Source organism: Myotis myotis, unplaced genomic scaffold (genome assembly GCF_014108235.1).
Source record: "Myotis myotis isolate mMyoMyo1 unplaced genomic scaffold, mMyoMyo1.p scaffold_m19_p_12, whole genome shotgun sequence".
In the NCBI taxonomy this organism is placed as follows: domain Eukaryota; kingdom Metazoa; phylum Chordata; class Mammalia; order Chiroptera; family Vespertilionidae; genus Myotis; species Myotis myotis.
In genome coordinates this window covers 71,176,581-71,198,657 of record NW_023416316.1, presented here as the reverse complement: position 1 = coordinate 71,198,657, position 22,077 = coordinate 71,176,581, and the positions used below count along the sequence as shown (strand labels likewise).

General features: G+C 51.1%; 1 protein-coding gene across 6 annotated transcripts in view; it reads right to left on the bottom strand.

The window, feature by feature from the left end:
* Window positions 1–22,077, bottom strand: part of PHF2 (PHD finger protein 2) — an 85,395-nt gene that overhangs the window by 30,317 nt on the left and 33,001 nt on the right. For 4 of the 6 annotated variants that reach the window (XM_036331374.1, XM_036331376.1, XM_036331379.1 and 1 more), the window contains exons 2-3: window positions 11,056–11,141; window positions 5,692–5,806 (exon numbers count right to left, since the gene is read on the bottom strand). In XM_036331374.1, the coding sequence (XP_036187267.1) occupies window positions 5,692–5,806; window positions 11,056–11,141 (201 nt within the window). Of the gene's footprint in view, window positions 1–5,691; window positions 5,807–10,671; window positions 10,794–11,055; window positions 11,186–11,225; window positions 13,670–22,077 lie in introns of those variants that run through there. The other 2 variants (XM_036331377.1, XM_036331375.1) reach the window with 2 other exon arrangements.

Genomic DNA, 22,077 nt, shown 5'->3' with positions numbered 1-22,077 from the left:
CATGTTCCCTATCAAAATCCCAGCTGACATCTTTGTAGAAATTGACAAGATAAACTTGGAATGTTGGATGGAAATGCAAGGTACCCAGATGACCAAAATAGTCTTAAAAATTAACAACAAAATTGGAAGACACTTCTCAACTTCAAAATTCACTAAAAAGCTATAGTATTCAAGACTGTGCGGTACAGTCATAGAAAGAATCCAGAAATAAACCCAAATATCTATGGTCAACTGCTTTTCATTAAGGTGCCAAGACAATTCAATAGAGAAAAAATACAGTAATTTCAATAAGCTGTGCATGGGAGAACTGGATATCCACATGCAAAAGAATGAAGTTGGACTCCTACCCCATAGCATATACAGAAGTTAACTCAAAATGAGTCAAAGACTCATATATAAAAGCTAAAACCATAAAACTTTTAGAAGAAAACATAGGCATAAATCTTCATGACCTTGAATTTAGCACTGATTTCTTAGATGAGACACCAAAAGCACAAACAACAAAAGAAAATATAGATAAGTTAGACTTCATCAAAATTATAAATTTTTGTGCTTTCAAGGAGCACTATCAAGAAAGTGGAAAGACAACCCATAGAATGAGAGAAAGTATTTGGTAAGTGATGAGTATCTAGAATATGTAAAGGACTCTTACAACTCAACAATAAAGACAATACAATGAATGGGAAGGGGTTAAAATAACATGGAACCAGACTTCTGGTTTCAAATCTCACATGTAAAGAGCCTGGAAGTTGTCACTCCTGTTCTCAAAGAAAAAAGTTGAACAAAGTGAAAACCAAAGACTTTTCTTAGATTCATCAGATAATTGAGGTTACAGGGAAAACAGTCACCCCAAAATCTGGAGAGACAGGCAAATACAGAAAATCACAGCCAAGATAACCTTATCTGAAGCAGAAGCTGAAGCAGTAACTGGCAGGGGAAAGTACTTAAATGGTAATTTTTGACAGAGTGTGGAACTTGAGGGTGGACTAGCTTAATAGTTAAAAACTCTGGGGGCCCAGTCTCAGAGAAGACCCACACTGTCATGGATTTTACCTCCAGAAATTCTACCAGGTTCTCACAATAAAGAACTGCCCCTGTTTCAGGCAGAGGGAGGGGAGAAGTAACTATGTTTAAATACATTCTGAGTATTCTCCATAATAAAGTTTACCTCCAGGAGAACTTACTTTACCAGATCCTTACCTGACAGGGAGGGCAAGCGGCCAACTGTCGCCTCACAGCTCCCTGCCTCCAGTAAGTAGAGAAAAAGAAAAGGCCAAGACATACTTCTGAAGGTGACAGCCTAGAGCCTCAGGCCCACTAAAACACTGAACTTTATCATTAAATTACAGAACACGCCCCCTTTCCCAATCCTTTCCACCATACAACCGTATAATAACAGTTAAGTATAGCTGAGAGAGCTGCAAGATACAGGTTATTTAAGAAGGCGTTCTTAAGGAAACCCAAGGAAAACAAAACAGGAAATAAAGGCACAAGGAAACTAGAAGAAAGTGATGCCTCTGACACCCACAACTACAGCAAACACTAACACTGACCCAGCTCCCAGTCAGGTCTCTATAAAACCTCACACGAAATGCCTAATTACCTCAGTTCTTATCACTCAGCTTTCAACAAAATATTACAGGGCATAATAAAAGGCAAGAAAACCCATAGTCTGAAGAGATAAATCAAGAATCAGAACAAGACTCAGATTAAAGCACAGTATTTGGAATTATCAGATAGGAAATTTAAAATAATTATGATTAATGTGTTAGGAGCACCAACAGAAAAAGTGGAGAACATGCAAGAACAGATGGTAATGTAAACAGAGAGATGGAAACTCTAAAAATCAAAAGGAAATGCTAAGAAGTAAAGAAAACAACCAGCAGAAGTGAGGGAAGCATGCATCAGTAGACTGGACACAGCTGCGGAAAGAATCCGTAAGCTTGAAGTACGCCAACAAAAATTGCTCAACCTGAAAGGCAAAGAGATAAAAAATGGGGATACAGAATATCCAAGAAATGTTGAATAATTACAAATAGAGTAATATATGCATGATGGGAATACCTAGAAAGAAAAGAAAGAACTAAAGTAATAATGGCTGAGGATTTTCCAAAATTAATAACAGACACATAACCACAGATCTAGAAAGCTCAGACAGCACCACCAAGCAGCATAAACACTCTCTCCCCGCCCCCCCAGAATAAATAAATAAATAAATAAATAAATAAATAAATAAATAAATAATAAAAATGAATAAAACTTCACTTAGGCATGGAATATTCAAACTACAGAAATAAAAGATAAAGAAAATATCTTGAAGAAAGCCAGATGAGAGAGATCAACTCCTGCATGAAAGACTGAAGAGCTCAGCTGACCTGCACCCCAGTGAAATAGTGAAAACTGTTTTAAAAACTATTCAAAGCCTCTGGAATTGGTCCTAAGAGCAAACAGCAAAAGAAGAAACATCTATGTAAGAAAAATCTATGAAAGCTTGGTACAAGAATGGTAAGATTATGTGATCTTTGGCCCAAAACATGCCTTCCCTACACTTGCCCAGCTCAGTGAGGAGCAGGCTCCACTCCAGGCTGCAGCCAGGGACCAGGGATGCTGAATGGACACTCTCACGGGCCCAGGCTCTCTCGAGGAGCAGGATGTGCACCTTTCTTATCCCTCCCGCTGTCTGGTGCTGAGGCTAAGTCCTGGGCAAAGGCTGCCAAAAGGTGGGGGCTCCCTTCTTCCACCTGGCCCACACTCGTGGAACTGAAGCTCTGCCTGGAGTGGGGCACCCTGAGAATACTGGGGTCCTGATCACCCTTGCCCGGCCATTTCTACTCGGCATTCTACTGGAGGTCCTGGCCAAAGAAAATAGGCAAGAAAAAAAATAAAAGTAACCCAGACTGAAAAAGGAAGAAGTAAAACTTTCTATTCAAAGATGATATGATCTTGTGTATAAAACAAAAACAACAACAACAAAAAACAAAAAAACCACAACACAAGGATCTACTAAAAAAATTAGAATGAATAAACTAGTTCATTAAGGTTGCAGGATATAAGATCAATATATAAAAATCAATTGTATTTCAGTATAGTAACAATGCACAATCTGAAAATAAAATTAAGAAAACACACGTATAAGAGTATTAAAAAGAACAAATTATTTAGGAATAAATTTAACAAAGGAAGTGCAAAATTATACTCTGAAAACTATAAAATATTGTTGAAAGTAATTTAAAAGATCTCAATAGATGGAAACATATCTCATATTCATGGGGTAAGAAGACCTAAAAGTATTAAGATGGCAATACTCTGATTCTACTGGTCTATGGATTCAACCCAATCCACATCAGAGTCTCAGATGACCTCTTTCTAGAAACTGACAAGCTGATCCTAAAATTCATATGGAACTGCAAGAGACTCAAAATGACCACAACAATCTTGAAAAAGAAAAACAAAATTGGAGGACTCACACTTCTCAGTTTCAAAACTTACTGCAAAGCTACAGAGCTACAGCAATCAAGACAGTGGAAAACTGGACTAAGGATAAACAGAGATCGGTGGGATAGAATGAAGTCTCCAGGAATAAGTGCATACATCCATGGCTGAGAGACTTTCTATAAGTGTGCCAAGACCACTGAATAGTGAAAGAATTGTCTTTTTCCATAAATAGTGCAGGGAAAAATAGGCAGCTGCAAGCAAACACGAAAAATGAAGTTAGATCCTTACCTCACACTATATGCAAAAATTAACTGAAAATCAAAGACCAAACTGTAAGACCTAAAACTATGAAACGCTTAAAAGAAAACATGGGGATAAATCCTCATGACCTGGGATCTGGCAAAGGATTTTTAGACATGACAATAAAAGCACAAACAACAAAGGAAAAGGTAGAAAAATTAGACTTCACCAAAATGACAAAAGTTTGTGCTTCAAAGGACACCATCAAGAAAAATGAAAAGTCAACCATTCGGAAATCACATGTCTGATAAGAAACTTGTATATAAACTATATAAGAACTCTTAGAGCTCAATCATAAAGACAAAAATAGTTTAAATGGGCAAAGGATCTGAACTAACATTTCTCCAAGGAAGATATACAAATGACCAAAATGCACATGAAAAGATGCTCAACATCAGTAGTGATTAGGGAAATGAAAATCAAAACCACAGCAAGAGAAAATCTTACCTACAAGTATGATTAGAATCAAAAGTCAGATAATAAAAAGTGCATCGTCTTGTATACCAGAAGGTGGGGGGTTCGATTCCCAGTCAGGGCACATGCCCAGATTGCAGGTTCGGTCCCCAGTGGTTGGGGTGCATATGGGAGGCAATGATCAAAGTTTCTCTCTCACATCAATGTTGCTCTCTCTCTTTCCTTTCCTTTGCTTCTCTTCTCTCTCCCTGAAATCAATAAAGAACATGTTCTCGGGTGAAAATTAAAAAACATTTCATGAAAAGTGCTGGTGAGGACATGGAGAAACTGGAGCCCTCATACGCTGCTGATAGGAATGGAAAGTGGTGCAAACATTATGGAAAACAGACTGGAAGTTCCTCAAATAATTAAATATAGACTTACTCCTAAAATATGAAAACATATGTCCACACAAAAACTTGTACAAGAATGACTATAACAAAAAAAAGATTGTTATAACAGAATTATTCACAGTACCCCCAAATCAGAAATAACCCAGATGTCTGTCAACTGCTGAGTGAATAAACAAAATGTGGCCTGTCCATACACGGGAATATTGTTCTGCCATGAAAAAGGAATGAAGTGCTGGTACACGCTATGACATGGGTGAACCGTGAGGCTATTACGCTGAGTGAAAGAAGCCAGACACAGACGGCCACATACTGTATGATTCCACTCAGATGAAATGTCACAACAGGCAAACCCACAGCGGCAGAAGGCAGACTCGTGGTTGCTTAGGGCCGTGTGGGGGGGGCAGGGATGGGAGTGATCAAGTTACAGGTTTCTTCTGGGTGATGAAATGTTCTAAAATTGATTGACAGTGGTGCACATGTCTGTGAATGTACCCAAGACAACTGAATTGTACCCTTTAAATGGGTGATCTGTATGGTATATGAATTATATCTCAATAAATGGGCAAACAACCAGAAAAGAAAGAAAGAAGCCAGAGGAAGAAAACTGCCTTGTCCATAGAGAACCAAGGATAAGAACTGCACTGGATTCTCATTAGAAACCACACATGAAAAAGAGAATGGGGTGACAGAGAAGCGGAATTGTCTAACAACACTGTCGCCCAGGGTGGAGGCTGAGAAATGGCTCCTAGCAGGTCCTACGTCACCAAGCCCCTTTCCCACAGAAGCCGTTCCCACAGCCCTGCCCCTGCCCGCTGCCCTCACACAGGACGGGGGTGGAGGACAGGGAGGCTAGAAGAGCACCTACTGACCGGGACCAGGACCTGCCACATCTGAGAATGATCTTAGCTGGACACTGGCCCACTCCTCTCCCCTCAGAATGCCCCCTGGGAGCACACGCCTCGTGGGGACATGGGTCTCTTCCCTCCCACACTGTGCCCGGAGGTTCTGAGAGAGAGGTCAGCCTCTGCCGGGGGCCTGGAGTTTCAGGGACTATCCTCTGCCCAAGGGGTAGGCCCTCTGCTCCTGGGCCCCTGTAGGGGTGCGTGTTGGGCCTGGAAGTGAGCAGGGGCAGGGCGATCTGACGGCCCACCTGGGAAAGGTCCGACTCCGTAACTCCTTGATGAAGAGCTGGCTGCCATTCTGCACGGGTTTCACGTCAGGCGTCTGGCCCAGGCTGTGTTTGTGCCAGGTCCGCTTCTTCTTCACTGCAGGGGACACGGCGGGTCAGCACCCTGCACAGGCCCCTGCCTGCATCCCCCTCGCCACGCCTCCAGAGACCAGCCATGAGGGCAGCCAGGGAATCTCGAATGCAGCCAGACTCAACCCTCCTCAGGCCAAGTCCTCAGGGTCCCTGGGCCCAGCCCACCAGCCTCCCACACCCTCATTACCCTGTGTCATCACATGGTCACGAGCCCTCACCATCCCCAGCCTCTGGTTCTACACCCACCTCCACTCCATTTCATACCTCCCAACCCTGTAGCTCAGTTGATGGCACCCAGAAGCTGGGGTCTCCCAGGACCCCTCCCTACTCAGCACCCAGTCATGAGAGGCATCTCCTGAGAAGGTCCCACCAAGGTCAGCCTTCAGGACAGCCCCCCCTCCCCGAACTTGTCTTCAAATAGCACAGACCCTGTCACCACCCTGCTGGGACCTTCCTGTCTCTGCAGCCCACAGCTCACACACAAGAGAAGGCCGGCCACCACCTGCTGTGCTGTCTGCCCTCTCTAGCCCCGGGCTGTGCCCACCTCACACACTTCTGCACAGCCACCCCTGCCCACGTCACCCTACCCACTCCCTCAGGCAGCTCTGTCCTCATGCATGCTCCCAGGGCACTGATGCACACACCTTGGACTTTTTACACATGAGCGTGTGCACACACCCTTGCTGGACTGTGATACACTTGCACCATACATGTGCACTCACACATGCATACATGCACATGCATGCACACACACCGTACTGGACTGTGAGCGCCTAGGGAGGGAAGTGACTTCCTTGTGGCCCCCGCCCCTGGTTCAGGGCAGTCACAGGTAACTCAGTGAGTGACGAGGACCTGCTCCTTAGAACTGCTGGGGGGTCTGAGAGAGGTTGACCCTCAGGAGAAATGAGACTGGGTATGAGGAACTGACGGGAGGGTCCTCAGGGTGCCTGTCCTTCCCAGATGAGGATGGGAGGGAGCTTCAGGGATGAGCCCTGGGACTCCTGTGTCCCAGAGTTTGTGGGCATAAAGGCAGCTGAGGACAGCCCAGTGACAATGACTGCCCCTGAGAAGGACTTACCTGAAGCAGAAAGGGGAAGGTGCTGGGAGGCTGAGCTGGCCTCCGTTCCAAATCACCAACCCTTCCCCATCTCCATCAAGTCAAGTTGGAGACTATCTCCAACATCGGGTGATATTATGGCATGCCTGCCCCATGGCCAAAATGTGAGTGGATGTTATGGAAACCTGGCAGAATCTAAGCTGTGACTTCCAGAGGCAGGACCAGGAATAGACAGGAGGTCCAAAGGGCTCAGAGTCACCCGCCCAAATCTTTCTTGCCCCGCCATCTTATTGCTGTGTGACCTTGGGCAAGTTACTGGGCATCTCTGTGTCTTATCTTTAATAGAGAGATACCAGTCCCGGCCTTCTGGGATCCTTGTGACATGTAATAAGGGAGTGATACTCGGCACCATGCGTACTCTGGGGAGCTCTACAGAGCACACCCTTAGGCCCCTCTCAGCTGCTTGGTCCACAGGCAAATTCAGCACCTGTTCCAGACCCACAGGCTCTTCCTCATGCGCCCCAGTGTGCCCCTCTGTCCAGAGCCTCTGGGATGGGGGATGAACTTCAGACAGGAAGGGCTCAGCACACTCCTGCCCCTCGATGCCCACCAGAGCTGGGCAATGCCTGGGCCACGGAAAACTCCCCACTGCCCTTTGGCTACCCCATCTCAGATCTGTTCTCCCCAGAAGTTTGCAAGCACACGCTGAGCAGCTCGGCTCTGCACAGGGGTCACCAAAGTGACAGATGGCCTTGGGTCATACCAGCTTCCTAAAGAGCCCAGGGGCCTGGGACAGGGCACCATGGCAAAAGAAGGCCCTGGGACACCGCCCCAGTCACAGTCCAGGTAACTCTGACTTTGAAAACAGACTGAGCATTATTGTCCTTTCTGCTGAGCCTGTAGCTGCACCAGGAAGTGACCTGGGACATCCAGTGTGTGCAGGCTTTAGAGTTTACAAGGTGCTCCCCCCCAAACGGCCCGAGGAAAGGAAGGAGCAGCGTGGAACTCAGTGTGCCCAGCCTCCTGGACCTGGACTGTCCAACCGGAGGGGGTGGGGGATGCCTGCTGTGGGAGGTGAGCCTAGATCTAAGGGGTCCCCACCCATGAGGGGTCCAGTACATTCAGGGATCTGAGGTGGGATGAGAAGGGAAGCCCAGGGCATATACTGGCAGCCATGACAGTGCAGAGAGCAGAGGCAGGCTGACGAGACAGTGATCCTAGTGCTGTGTGGGGCCAGTGGGAGGGGGCAGGAGGGGAAGGACGATGCTGAGGAGGGGACCCCATATGAGCCCCTCCAGGAGTGTTCCCCATGTTCCCAGCCACTGTCCTCCCAGCAGGGCCTGAGGATGCTGAGTTAGCACTGCCTCTGTGAGGCAGTGTGGCCCCCGGGCAGCCCCACCTCAGAGAAGAGCTTGAGGCTGGAGCCATGCCAAGATCTCCCCTAGGAGGGTATGCAGAGCACAGGGATCCACACTGCCTGGCATCGAGTGCCTCATCCCAGGAGGCCACATGGGAAACCTGAGTCTTGGGGGTGGGAGGGGGCATGGGGCAAAGTGACAGAGGTGCAGTGGACAGAAGGAGGAAGAAGCAGCATCTCCATGTGTCCCCAGAAGCTGGGTCTGAAAAGCAGGTGCTGACCGGCCAGTCCCTCACTCAGGACCAGCAGCTCACCACCTCACGGAGAGACTGCCCGCTGAGGCTGTGGCTGGACCAGGTGGGCAGGGACAACAGCCAGGGACAGAGCTGCGAGACACGACCGAGTTCTGCCAGGCTCCCCGAGACTGAGAGTCCTCCGACCTGTGGCACCCCAGCACCCCTCTCTGGCAATGCACACCCTGGAGACAGCTGCTGAGTGGGGCACCTGGAGTGTGGGGGCCGCAGAGAGGATCCGCAGAGAGGATCAAAGTGAGAAGACAGTGAGTGAAGTAACCTCTTAAGCATCACAGAGCTAAAGAGAGACAAAACGGGGTCAGAGCCTCTTTGAGGATATGCCACCTGCTTTGCATGAGCCTTCGTGTCAACTGTCAGTTGGGACTCCTTGCTGGGTTCCCATGGGGACCACTGAGCCCTGCACCACATCTACCTGTGGGCTCTCCCTCCTCACCTTGTCACGCCTGCTGCAAAGCCCACTCAGGGAAGGGAAGGAGGCAGGCCTGGGCCTAAGAGGGCCTGAAGCGCAGCCCACAGGTTTGGGGGCTCCCCTGGAAACACAGTGACATGAAGGAGCATCTTGTCCCCAAGGGGCCTCGCTGTGGAGGGGTGTGACTGAGTTGATGTGGCAAACACCAACCTGTGCGTCACTGACAGGCTCCAGAGAGAGCACGGACTCAGTTCAAATGAAGAGTGATCGCCAATCTGGAGTGCATGCTAGTGGAGGGTGCTAGAATAGGGGTGGGCAAACTTTTTGACTCGAGGGCCACAATGGGTTCTTAAACTGGACCGGAGGGCCGGAACAAAAGCATGGATGGTGTGTTTGTGTGAACTAATATAAATTCAAAGTAAACATCATTACATAAAAGGGTGCAGTCTTTTTTTTCAATAGTTTTATTCATTTCAAACGGGCCGGATCCGGCCCGTGGGCCGTAGTTTGCCCACGGCTGTGCTAGAACCTTTGTCCCTGATAGCATATGGCCACCAATAACAGCAGACAGGGACAGCATATATGCATATTTGCATAAACATGCAAATACTCATGCACACACATTTACTCATACACATGCACACACATACATATACCCTCCAGACACATATGCACATATGCACAAGCAGGGAGGGGCTGCTGGGTCCCACCAGGCTGCTGTCCCAGCATGCCCTGGGGGTGCCTGGCTGTAAGTGCCAGGAAAGGGTGCCTGCCCTTGACTTCCAGCGGCAATAACAGGCAGCTGGGGACCACCCGGCCTCTGCCCAGACCCAGGAGCACAGGAACAGGGGCTGGTGAGGCAGGCACATAGAGCTCCGGCAGCAGGCAAGCTGACCCTCAGGGAAGGGTGCTTCTGGGACATGCAGGGGCATTGGAGAAATTGCACTGCTGTGCACACCAACACCCACCTCCAACCCTGCAATAGCCCAATCCCAGCGCCCCCAATTCATGCAACAGCTCACGAACCACACAGATGTGGCCCCACCCTCCCTGAGCCCCCTAACACTGGGCCTCCCCAGGACACGGCTCTGCCAGGGGGTGAGCAGGGGTTTCTGATCCAGCCCTTCTTTGTCCCTGGCTCCATTCCCATGATCACATGGTACACCCCCTCCTGCCCCGTGTCCCCACCCTATTCATCTTTCCTAGGCCCTGAGCCTGCCCAATGGCTCAAGAGGTGCCAGAAATGCCACCAGCTGGCCCATGGAATGGTAGTCACCTCCTGTATCTGCTGAAAAGGATGAGGTAATGAGAGCAGACACCAGTGCTGCCAAGTCCTCAGGGTGCAAGGGGAGGTTAGAAACCGCAAACTTTCCTGCTTCGGGACAGCAGGGCTGTGATCTGCCACCAGCCAAGGCCGGTGTCCAGCCTGTACCTTCTGTGAGCAGCCCGGCCCAGGATGGAAACCAGAGGCCACGTTCACACCCCGTGCCATCTGCCTCATTTCCAGGCCGGCCCTCCAGTGGTCCCTGTAGACCATAGCATCTCATTCCCCAGAGAGGTTAGCCTCAGAATTTGCCTTTCAGCCAGGACATGGGCACCCTGGAGTCACTCGGACGAGCCTGCACCCTGGGGAGCTCCCAAAGGAACTGCCACACCCCGAAGGGACCAGAGGAAGGCAGGGATCAAACAGCTGGGATAGGCAAACAGCAGGCAGTCTGGGAAAGGAAATCACCTAAGATTCCCTGCAGGGGTGGAGAAGGGAAGTAGAGCAGATTCCCATGATGCAACTTTCAAGACCCCATCAAGGTGGAGGTCAGCTGGGCAGGGCTGGGCTGCACAACCCCTTGGACAGACCTGCAACATGTCCCTGTCTCAGACGAGCTTGGCCTCTGCAGGTGCTGGAGTCTGTACCCCCTCCTGAGGCCTTTGAGAGCAGATGGAGTCTCTGCACAGTGGCTGTGAGTGTAGGAGCCGATCAGGAGGGGCTGTACAGGTTGGAAAAGGAGGCCAGAGGTGTCCCCAAGCACCAGGGTGTGGCCACCCAGAGAGTGTTACCCCAGCAAGCCAGGTCAGGAGTCCATCAGATCCAAGGTGAGGCGCATGGCGCTGTACTTACAAGTAGACTTCCCATGGGTTTTCTCGCAGTTCGGGCAATGGTATATGTCGATGTCTGGGGCCTCCTCCTCTTCTACGCCAACACAGCTGAAATGCAGGAAACAGATGTCACTGGCGGTCAACAATTCCATGAGCGCTTCCCTGCAAAGCATCCAGGCAACTCTTGCTCACCTCTTGGGAGGGTCCAGGGCAGTGTGTGCACAGATGGGGCAGAGTGTTGTAGGGACAAGTCAGGAGTCAAGGAGGAAGGAAGGAGGTGCAAGGAAGGCCTCACCAATGCATGACCAGGATAGGGGAGGGACCAGGTGGGCCAGCAGGCCTCCCTCCATGAAAGCTGTCACTGCCCTGTCACCACAGAGCTCAGGGAGGCTAAGGGAGGCACTTCACTGGGGCAGCTCAGAGCCATCAGCAAGGTCCCTCTGGACACCATGGGGGACCGCCATCAATCTCCCAGGGGCAGCACTGGGACAGCAGGCTAGCAAAAGAATGAAGCTGAACTCCTATCTTACTCCATATAAAGACGTTAACTGAAAATGGATTAATCACCTAAATATAAAAGCTAAAACTGTAATACTCTCAGAAGAAAACATGGAGGTAAATCTCCATAGCCTTGGATTCCTAGATATGATGCCAAAAGCACAAGCAACAACAACAAAAATAAGCTGGATGCCATCAGAATTAAAAACGTGTGTGCATTAAAGGACACTATCAAGAAAGTGAAAAGACAACATACAGAATGGGAGAGAATCTTTTCAAAGCGTACATTTGATAAGGGTCTACATTCAGAACATATAAAGAATTTATAACTCAACCACAAAACAACTAAAAGGAAGCAAAGGACTTGAACAGACATTTCCCTCAAAATGAAATACAAATGGCCAACAAGGTCACGAATAATGCTCAACATCCTTAGTCATCTGCATGCCTCTGACATGCAAATCAAAACCATGACAGACCACCACATGCCCACTAGGACAGTTACAATTTTAAAAAGAAAGAAAAAAAATGGGAAACTAACAAGTGTGGCAAGGATATGGAGAAGTTATAACCCTCTTACAAATGTAAAATGGTGTGGTTTCTATGGAAACAGTACGGTGGTTCCTCAAAAAAGTTAAAGATAGGATTGCCATATGACCCAGCAATTCCACTTCTAGGTATATACCCAAAAGAACTGAGACCGGTATCAAATCCTTTCACACAAGCGTTCACAGTAGCATTAGTCACAATAACCAAAAGATGGGAGCAACCCAAGTCCATTGACTGGTAAATGGGTAAACAAATTGTGGTGTATCTATACCATGGAGTATTATTCAACCTTAAAAAGGAGTAGAGGGCTGACACGTGCTACAACATGAAGAACCTCAAAAAAATTATGTTGAGTGAAAAAAGCCAGACATAAAAGGCCACATATTATAGGATCCCAATTATATTAGACTGAAGACTGGCTGGTGGCACTGGGGGAAGGGGGTACAGGGGAAACAGAAGTGACTGTTTAGTGGGATGAAATGTTTTGGAACCAGCTAGAGAAGATGGTTGCACAACACTCTGAAATGTGCTGAAATGTTCACTTTAAATGGCTGATTGTCTGCTGTGTGAATTTTATGTCAATAAAAAATAAAAAGAACCTGGCCTTGTGAGAGGGACACCGTCCTATCACCACCACAAACCCGTCATTGCTAATGCTGGCTGACGGCTCACTCTGCAGTGGGGGTGATTCCTGCAACAACGGGGGTGGGAGGGGGCGTGTTCTACTAGCCCTATTGTACAATGGGGAAACCGAGGCACGAGAGGTTAGACGTCTGCCTAGACCCAAAGGTCTCCTCACTGTTCAGTGGGACAGTCCCTTGCCCCAGGCACTGGGCCAGCACCCAGCAGACATGGCCCACGCAGGGGACCAAGGCCACAGTCCCACAGCTCTGGGAACAGACCCTGCAGCCCAGAAATCTTGGCACCTGTTTTTGAAAACATTAAGTCTACTCTTCGTCTCAGAGCATAAACTGAAATAAAGCGCAAGCGGTCTGAAGAGCCGACTGGGAAGCAGGCCGTGAGGACGTGTTTGCTCTCACCATACAGGTAACTTTCTAAACAAACATACAAAAATGGGAAAGGAAATCAAAGAGAATACTGATGGATTGAAAGTGCCCCACATCATGAAAACAAACTTTCAAGGGCAAAATATAAACATTAACAACAAACACGGCCAAGTGTTTCTACCCTTCCTCCAGGAACGAAGGGTCTCTCCCACAGAAGACAGGGCAGAGCCAGAACAGAATAGGCACCCGGCTACCGTGTAGACAGGCGCCCTCACCAACCCGCAGAAGGTGCACCGCAATCACACCACATGATGTTCACCTCACAAACTGCCACAACCAAATACATCACACTGGTGACACTCCATGTTGGCGAAGGCACAGTGAGGAGGGCAACCACAGCCAGGCCACTGCAGTGCTGGTCTGTCTCCACAGCACCGACCTGGGCCGGCCGGCCTCTGCTCATTCATCGGGTGGCCTCTTGATACAAGTGATCACAGGGATGGAGATGGCTGCACATGCCGTCAGCTCCCACAGCCCACATCCACCAAGGCCCACGGGCCAGAGCCAGGGGCAGAGCAGAGTCCTGTACCTGGTTGGGATCAGCCAGGTCCAGAGACTGGACACAGAATCCACACCCCACGCCCACATCCAACTAAACCCCACGCCCTTGTACACGCCCCAGGTCCACACCTTGAGTTCACATCCCACATCCACATCCTGTATCCAATCCTGAGTCTACATTTCAGGTCCATATCCTGAGTCCATAACCCAGACCATCCCTAAATCCACACCCGCTGTCCACACCCAACCTCCACATCTCAGGTCCACACCCCAAGTCTACACGCCGCATCCACACCTGGGTCCCTATCTCGAGTTCATACCTGACAGTGGCTCCAGGCTTCTTCTCACTGGCAGTTCCTAAAGCAGACACTTAGGACAGCCCACCTCCCTGATGCGTCTGCTCCAACCCAGCAGGGACCACACACACCCATGACTATCATGTACCCTTGTCTGTCCCAGCCACAGGAGCCCTGGGGGCCTATAAGGAGAGCACAGGCTCTGCCACCAGACCTCTATGCACCACCCTCACCCGAAGGCGGCATGAGGGTTGAGTTTCAGGTCAGTCAAAAGGAAGGCTATCAACACCTTAAAGTACAACCCCCCAGGGGGTGGTCATCAGCCCTGGTCACCAGGGCAGGCTCCCCACGCATTGCTGCTGGTCCCAACATGTCCCTGAAGCCCCATTGTACTCTGGAAGGTGGAGGGGGGCATCCCATGTGACAGGTAGGACGCTGAGGCCCAGGTGTCATGACCATGTGCATGTCGCCACCCCTTCCCCTGGGGCTCCTTCTTCAACTACCAACCAATGAGGGTGCAGGTCTCACCTCAGTGGGATGGCAGCCTGGGACTGAAGAGAAAAGTAAGAGGTGGGGATGGTCGGTCCCCTGTTCTGCCCCAAACGCCTTGGAGCCGCCCCTCACCTGAAAGAGACACTCAGGGGCTGGGCCATAGGCAGGGGCCGAGGCTGCAGCCAGGGCTGCCCACCACGGGACGGCCACAGGCGGGCTGGCCCCGCCTCTAATGGGAATCCAGCAACGCCCCCAGGACTCACCTCGCAGCCCTAACTGCCTGTGCCTGCACCGTGACAAGGATCACCTGGCGTGCTAACTAAGGCCCTGGAACTCGCTTACTGTCTGTGCTGTGTGCAGAGGGGACAGCCCTAGCTCCTGCCCGGGGGTCTCAAGGGTCCAGGGACCCCACTGTTCAGTGTGAGCTCCTGAACAGGTCAAGCGCGGTGAGGGCTTGACCTCATCATGGTCAGTCAGCTCTATTCTCGCCGGGCAGGCCATTCACGGAAACTGCTCGTTTATTTTATTATCCCAAAGTGAAGGCTTTCTGAGTGACCCTTAAGAAATTATCTAGAAAAGATACCCAAAACCATGAGAGGAGAACAAGAGTTACAGGAAAGTCCGAAGCATTTCCCCTGCACTGGAGCCAGGAGCAGACGCTGCACTCAGGAGCCTGTCCCTCCAGCCCACACCCTCAGGGTCTGACCACGGCTGTCCTCGCTCACTAAGCACAGCGGTCAAGTGCTGAAAGAGCATCAGTGAGAAGAAAATCCCCAACACGCACATGCCTGTGGGTGGACGTCCACACCATGCCTCTGTAGGAACCTGGCCAGGGCCGCCTATGCCAGTGATGGTGAACCTATGACACTCATTTTTTCTTTGTTAAATGGCATTTAAATATATAAAATAATATCAAAAATATAAGTCTTTGTTTTACTATGGTTGCAAATATCAAAAAATATCTATATGTGACACGGCACCAGAGTTAAGTTAGGGTTTTTCAAAATGCTGACACACTGAGCTCAAAAGGTTCGCCATCACTGGGCTATGCCCAAGCAGCTGGCTCGCACTGGTCTGGAGGTCTCCTCCCTGGACAGGAGGTCTCCACACTGCCTGGCCTGCTCGAACTCCCGTGTCTGCAGCAAGGTGGCCAGGCCTCCCTGCCCAGGGGGTGTGCGTCCCTAGGGACTGCGTGGGCAAAGGCTCGGTGAGGACCTGGATGTGCCAAGGAGGGAAAAGGACGCCCTCGCAGCACCGGCCCGAGACTCCGGGGATCCTGGAAGGAAGGTGGGCACCACCTCCTGGGAAGCAGGCGCTAGAGCCCACTTCACGCTCCTGTTACCTCCTGACGGTCCAGCTACATATGGAGGTCGAGGGACCAGCTGGCTAAGAGCCAGGCCCTGGACACGGCCAGGCCCTGCTGCTTGTGTCCCCGAAATCGCCACATCTGCATCAGGCAGTCCAGACCCAGGATGGGCCCACCGAGACTGAGGCCTAGGTGGCTCCGAGAGCTGAGGCTAGGAGCCAGGTGAGCACAACTGTGGAGACGGAGGGGACAGGAAGAGGATGTGGAGGAAGAGGGGAGGAAGGCGATCAGAGAGAGACGGAGGGAAAGAGAAGGCACTGAGCCCAGGCAGTTAGCTCAGTGCCAAGGGGAGGAGACCAGGAGTGGGAGGGGTGTGGCAGGGCTACAGAGAGGATGGGAGAGGACAAAGCCACCAAGATATCACTTTCAAAACAGAACAACTGCAACGCCAATGGCTCTGACACCTCAGCAAAGAGACACAGCCAGGTCACTGAGCGGCCCCTGGGCTGCAGCCTCCTGAGTACAGGCGCTTCGGGAGCCGGCCCAGGCCGCCCAGCCCCAGCGCCCCTGGTGGGAGGCCCTGGCCACTCTGGGTGGTGGGCAGCAGCTGAGGGCACAGGTCACAGGGTTCACCTAAGTCAGCTCCCTGGGACTCTGCTGACCCTGCCCTCCCTTCCCACTGCTGAGAACCCAGGCCACCAGCGCCCAGGGCCCCAGGGTCCCAGGAGACAGACTCAAATGAACAGGTGATGTTCCCATCAGCATGGGAACCTACCAGGGGCCTGGGGATGGCGCTGCCTGTGTGACAACTGAGGGAGAGGCTGGGACAGGAACCAAGGATGGACTCAGGCTTCATGCAGTAAAGAAGTGGAGACCTCCAGTTAGTCCGATGGCATGCGTGGGGAGCAGTGCACTGCAGTCCAAGTAGGGGCGAGGCACTCAAAGTGCATCTGGGGCACAGGGGACGAGGCCCCACACACCACAGACTGTGGACCAGGAGGTGACAGCTGGGACCCGAGGCTCTGAGTGTGCAGCCACGAAACGGCTGAGATGCTGGGGGAAGCTGCCGTGTCCTGTCACCACGTACATGCCACAGGAGACACGATACAAAGTGCTCTGTGTGGCCAGGATTCTGCTAAACTAATTGTAAAATAAGAAGACAGCAGATCTTAACATACTGACCTGGAAAGAAATTCACAATATGTGGTGAGGTGAAAGCACCCAGGTTATAGGAGAATGTGAGTAGTACAATTCCTTTATTTTTTTTAATATATTTTATTGATTTTTCACAGAGAGGAAGAGAGAGGGATAGAGAATTAGAAACATCGATGAGAGAGAAACATTGATCAGCTGCCTCCTACACACTCCCCACTGGGGATGTGCCGCAACCAAGGTACATGTCCTTGACTGGAATCGAACCTGGGACCCTTGAGTCCGCAGGCTGACGCTCTATCTGCTGAGCCAAACCGGTCAGGGCTACAATTCCTTTAGATGGGAAACCCAAAACAAAGATGTGGGTGTGCCATGTGTGCATACGTGTGTACTCACGTGTGTGTATGTGCCTGTGTATTCCTGTCTCTGAGCTCTCCCAGGGGACCCTGCTGAGGAGGCCAGGAGGCAAGAACTGGGGAGGGAGGAGACTGCATTTTTGGGGCACACAATCCTATGAGGCCTGAGATGGCCCAGGGCACAGGCTCTCAGCCACCAACGGCCCTGGAACCCGGCACTGAGTCAACCTCAAACAAGGTTAAAACTAACTTAGTGCCCAGAGCCCAGGAGGTAGAAAGATAACAGAATTCCCAAAGGTGGAGGGGGTGGAGGAGGGAAATGAGCCACCAACAAAAACGGCGAAGAAAAAGAAACTGAAGGGGCGGCGGGGCAGAACGCAGGCTGGCAAGGCCACAGCAGCGCAGGGCGTGCCCAGCATCAGCACCAGGGAAGGCGCTCCTCCCGCCCAGCCCTGCACAGCCCCATCTGCCCTGCGGAGCTGTGGGGTGGGCCGTCCTGCACCAAGGACAGCGGCAGGGGAGGAAGGCTTCCGCGGCTGTCCCTGCTCTGCCCCGGCAGGAAGACAGGAAGGGATTTGAGGACAGGAGCTCCTCTGGGCACAGGCTCCCAGGGTCCGGCCTGGTCGCCCCACACCCCACTACACAGCCTGTGCAAGTCAAGGGTGGAATTATGTCCTGACTCCACAACTAGATTATATCATGGTTTTTCCTAATGTTGTCCAGGGTGTTGACTTAATGTAAACCAAAACTTACGTAATCTTGTGCTGACATTTATTTTTTTAAAGTCATAGGCAGAGCCTCAAAAAAAGGAAGTGGCCCCTTTCAATCCCTGAGTGGACAGGCAGAGCCTCCCTTCACATGGCTGGCCCTGCAGCGTCGGTGGGAGGCACCCGGGAGCTCAGTGGGGCACAGGTGATTGGTCAGTGATGCTCATGATACGGACGGGGCTGCATGGACCAGGCGCTCATCCTGCTCATGGAGGGACCAATGTGGGGAGAAGCCATGTATGCCAAGAGCTTTGAAAAGGTTTTTATCCTACATCAGCCATTCCACATCTACAAACCTATTCTAAGGCCAAAAGCAGAAATGCATACAAGGTTCATGCACAAGGTGGGTCATTCCAAGATTACCTAAAAAGCAGACATTAGGAGCAGCAAACCCCTCCCACCAGGAGGTCCGATCCCTAGGGCATGCTGCGCTCACATGGTGGAACATTAAAACTCAGGTTGCACACATTTTTTAAGTTAGACTTTTAAGATCTATGGACACTAAAGCTACAGCCCTGACATAGAGTGACACCCAGAAGGGCTCGATGCTGGTGCCAGACGAAGACATGCTCATTTTCTCTTTATACTTTTCTGTACTTTGCTAAGTCACTGGAAAGGGTGTGAATTCCCTTTGTAACAGGCAGCAAAAGTCGTGCTTTGGCTTAAAGGTTGAATGGCCCCCGAGTGGCCCTTCCCAGTTCACTTCCTCTGTCTTTCCTGGGTCCTGGCGCTCTGTGAAGAAGCCTCCTGAGCTGGACTCTGATGCAGCCAGGCCCTCTGAGGACAAGCCACAAAAATGAGCAGGAAAAGGAAAAGAGGAAACAGCCAGCAGAGCCTGGCTGACCTGGGGCACACGTGCAGGGGGTGACAGGGCGCCTGCCACACAGCCAGGGAAAGCAGGTGACACTGTCCACAGAGGGGGGCTCCCTCTCTCCTGGAGGGTTACCAGCCTGGGGACTCGGTGCAGCAGGGTCACAGACCAGTTGGCTTCCACCTGGCCCGCCTGGGGACCCAGCCACAGTGTGATGACAGGGATTCGGGGGCCCAGATGAGGTCTATCTGTTGAGTTCAAGATGCAGACTCATGGGAAAACAGTGTGATTATTGTCAGAAGCCACTAAGCTTTGGGTAACCATTACACAACCATAGATAACCAGGACTATGGGGAGGGACTAGATGCTCAGAAGAGATGAACACAGACTCTGAAATGCGAAGGACAACTGTACTCCTGATCCCTGCTGGTGGGACAGGTAAGCTCAAGAGGGGTTGTAATAATGCCCAGAACCATATCTGGCACACAGAAGAGGCCTTCAAAGAGAGTTTATTGCTTGTCATATTCATCACCACCATCACCATCACATCCTCATCATCATCATCACCTTCATCAACACCATCATCATCACCATCACATCATATCACCCCCACTATCATCATCACCACCACTATCATCATCACTATCAACCCCATCATCATCATCACCACCACTTCATCAACACCATCACCATCACCTTCATCAGCACCATCGCCATCATCACCATTACATCATTATCACCCCCACTATCATCATCACCACATCATCATCATCATCATCATCATCATCATCATCTCTTTCCTCTGCTGGGCTGATGAACCACACAACACATGTTATCATTCCTGGCAGCAAGTGGCTGAGAAAGAACAAAACCCCAGGTGGACTTACAGAATCTGCATGGGAAGAATGTCAAGATCCATTCACCCTGACTCCTCTAGGCCTATGAGGGGAGTGGACCCAAGCCCAGGCCCTTCCCATCTCCAAGAAGATGATGGAAGGGCTGGCAACCCCTAATCGGCTGAGTCCTGCCCCTACCTCACCCAGAGTTTTTTCCTCCCTGGCATAACACCTTTTCTGTGCCTCTCTACACTTCCCTTCAGCAAGATAAAGCATCCAGGAGAAATGAAAGCCATAGGAAGACAGAAGTGTGTGTGTGGGGGCGGGGGGGCGGGGAGGGTGGAAGCTACGAGCAGGCTGGCTGGGGAGGAGCCTGCACCATCCTCAAGGGAGAATGCTGCTCATGAGAATATGGAGAAAGCCCAGTTGTAGGGTGAAGATAGTGAGGCCCAGGGAGCCTGTGCTTCAACTTCTCAATGTATCACAATTCACAAGAGAAACACGCGCATCCACACCTACAATGGAAGCACACGCTCATGCATGTACCTGTACGGGGTGCGTGGAGTTTGCTCCTCCCTCCTAGTTCAATAGTTTAACAAGGCAGGTCATGACTCTATAAACTGGCGTCGCTCGCTCTAGTGGAAGAAGGTAGAGTAGAGGTCAAGGTCCCTGACATCCAAGTGCCCCTCCTGCCGGCGGCCTTGGGGCGGGTGACTCACATCCCTGGTCCCTCATCCAGAAAGGGGCACCAAAGGTGACGTGAGGATTAACTGAATGAGAGAGGGGCAGGGGCACCAGCACGGGCCCGAGGGAAGAGTCCGGAGTCAGGCACAGTGCAGCCCGAGACATCTACAAGTGGGTGTCACTCGGGCATAGACAGGACCTAGGCCCTCCCCTGGCACAGATGAGGGACGCAAGCAGAGGTAGGCAGGTGGCAGTTCTCTGCCCGCTTAACTCTGTCACCTGAGAGGGCTCTCCCCACCCAATTCCTATTTAAAAATTTTTAAACTTAAGAAATGTTGACAGATTAATACAATGGATACCTGTGCTCCCTTCACTCACGTTCTCCAATGGTTGGCAATTTGCCTCATTTGCTTTATATCTCTACCTTCCTAATTCATCAGCGTGAAGTCTCCGCAAAACAGGGCCTTGTGTACTGTAACCATAGCATCCAAGTTAACCCCCAAGATGTATCCTAACATAGGTGTCTACGCGTTCACATTTCCCCAGTCGTCCCAACAGCATTCTTTGCAGCTGTTACGAACCCAGGATCCTGCGGGGCACCGATGCACGGCACCGATGCGGGGCCTCTGGGCTCCTTAAATGGGACGGGCTTTTTGCCTTTGGCACTGTCACCTTTAGCGGGCTCCTGGCCAGCAGTCCCTAAGAGACACATTCTGGACTGTCTGGCATCTCCGCACAACCTCACTCGGGCTGTGTTTCTGATGTGGATGCCCCACGAGTGGTGCTGGTATGGACCAAAGACACGTCAGCCTGTCCCCCGCAGGCACGAAGGCTGAAGTCTCGGGGCCAAGGCAAGTCCACTATCAGGTGATGAACAAGGGAGCCTGAGGGGTCACTCTGCTCCCCCACAACTTTGACCAATGGCCTCAGCATCCAGAGATGACCCAGTAGGAATCAGCGATTGCCTGGGAGCTTTCAATTTCGCAATATGTCCTGGCAACTCTACCGCCTTAGCAATCGGTCCAGACCACAACTGAGAGCTCTGGGGAAGGTTCTGAGTCGGGCCCGTTTCTAGACACAGCCAGGACCAGGAGCTGCTGCAGCAGGGCCTGCTTTAGGGCCCTCGGGGAGCTGGGTGGAGCTGGGGCTGTACCCGGCAACCCTCGAAACCTGGGCTAAAACTTCCTTCTTAGGGGGACAGAGAACCCCTCCCAGAAAAGTGGCCAATACGTGGAGCCCAAGTCCCAGGCTTCCTTCTCATCAGCATCCCCTGCCGTCAGCCACAGCCTTTGCCTCGTTATCTAGGAATTCATACTCAGCTGCCTTTCTGGACTGTTATTTGCTACAAGAAAACCCAAGTGTGACTGGTAGCAACCACGGACGAAGCCGAGCCCCCTGCCGTGGGACGTAAGTCACTTATCTTTGGAGCCCGTTACGCAGCAATAAGGGAACTGCTCTTCCTGGGTCGTCTCCAAAGTCACCGAGGCTCTGAGGCTCTGCAACCGAGAAACCTAAGGGCCACCGGTCCCAGAGGAGTCAGGGAAGTGCTTGATTTCCCATCGGCACCCTCACTCCAGGGGAGAATGCAATAGAGCAGACACCCCCGTTGTGAGCAAACAAGAACAGAGGACCAGAGTGGGGACAGCACCCCAGGGGGCCAGAGCTGTGCATGTGGACTTTGCTCAGACAATGCATTCCAAAGGGCTGCCCGCATAAAATGTTACTCCCA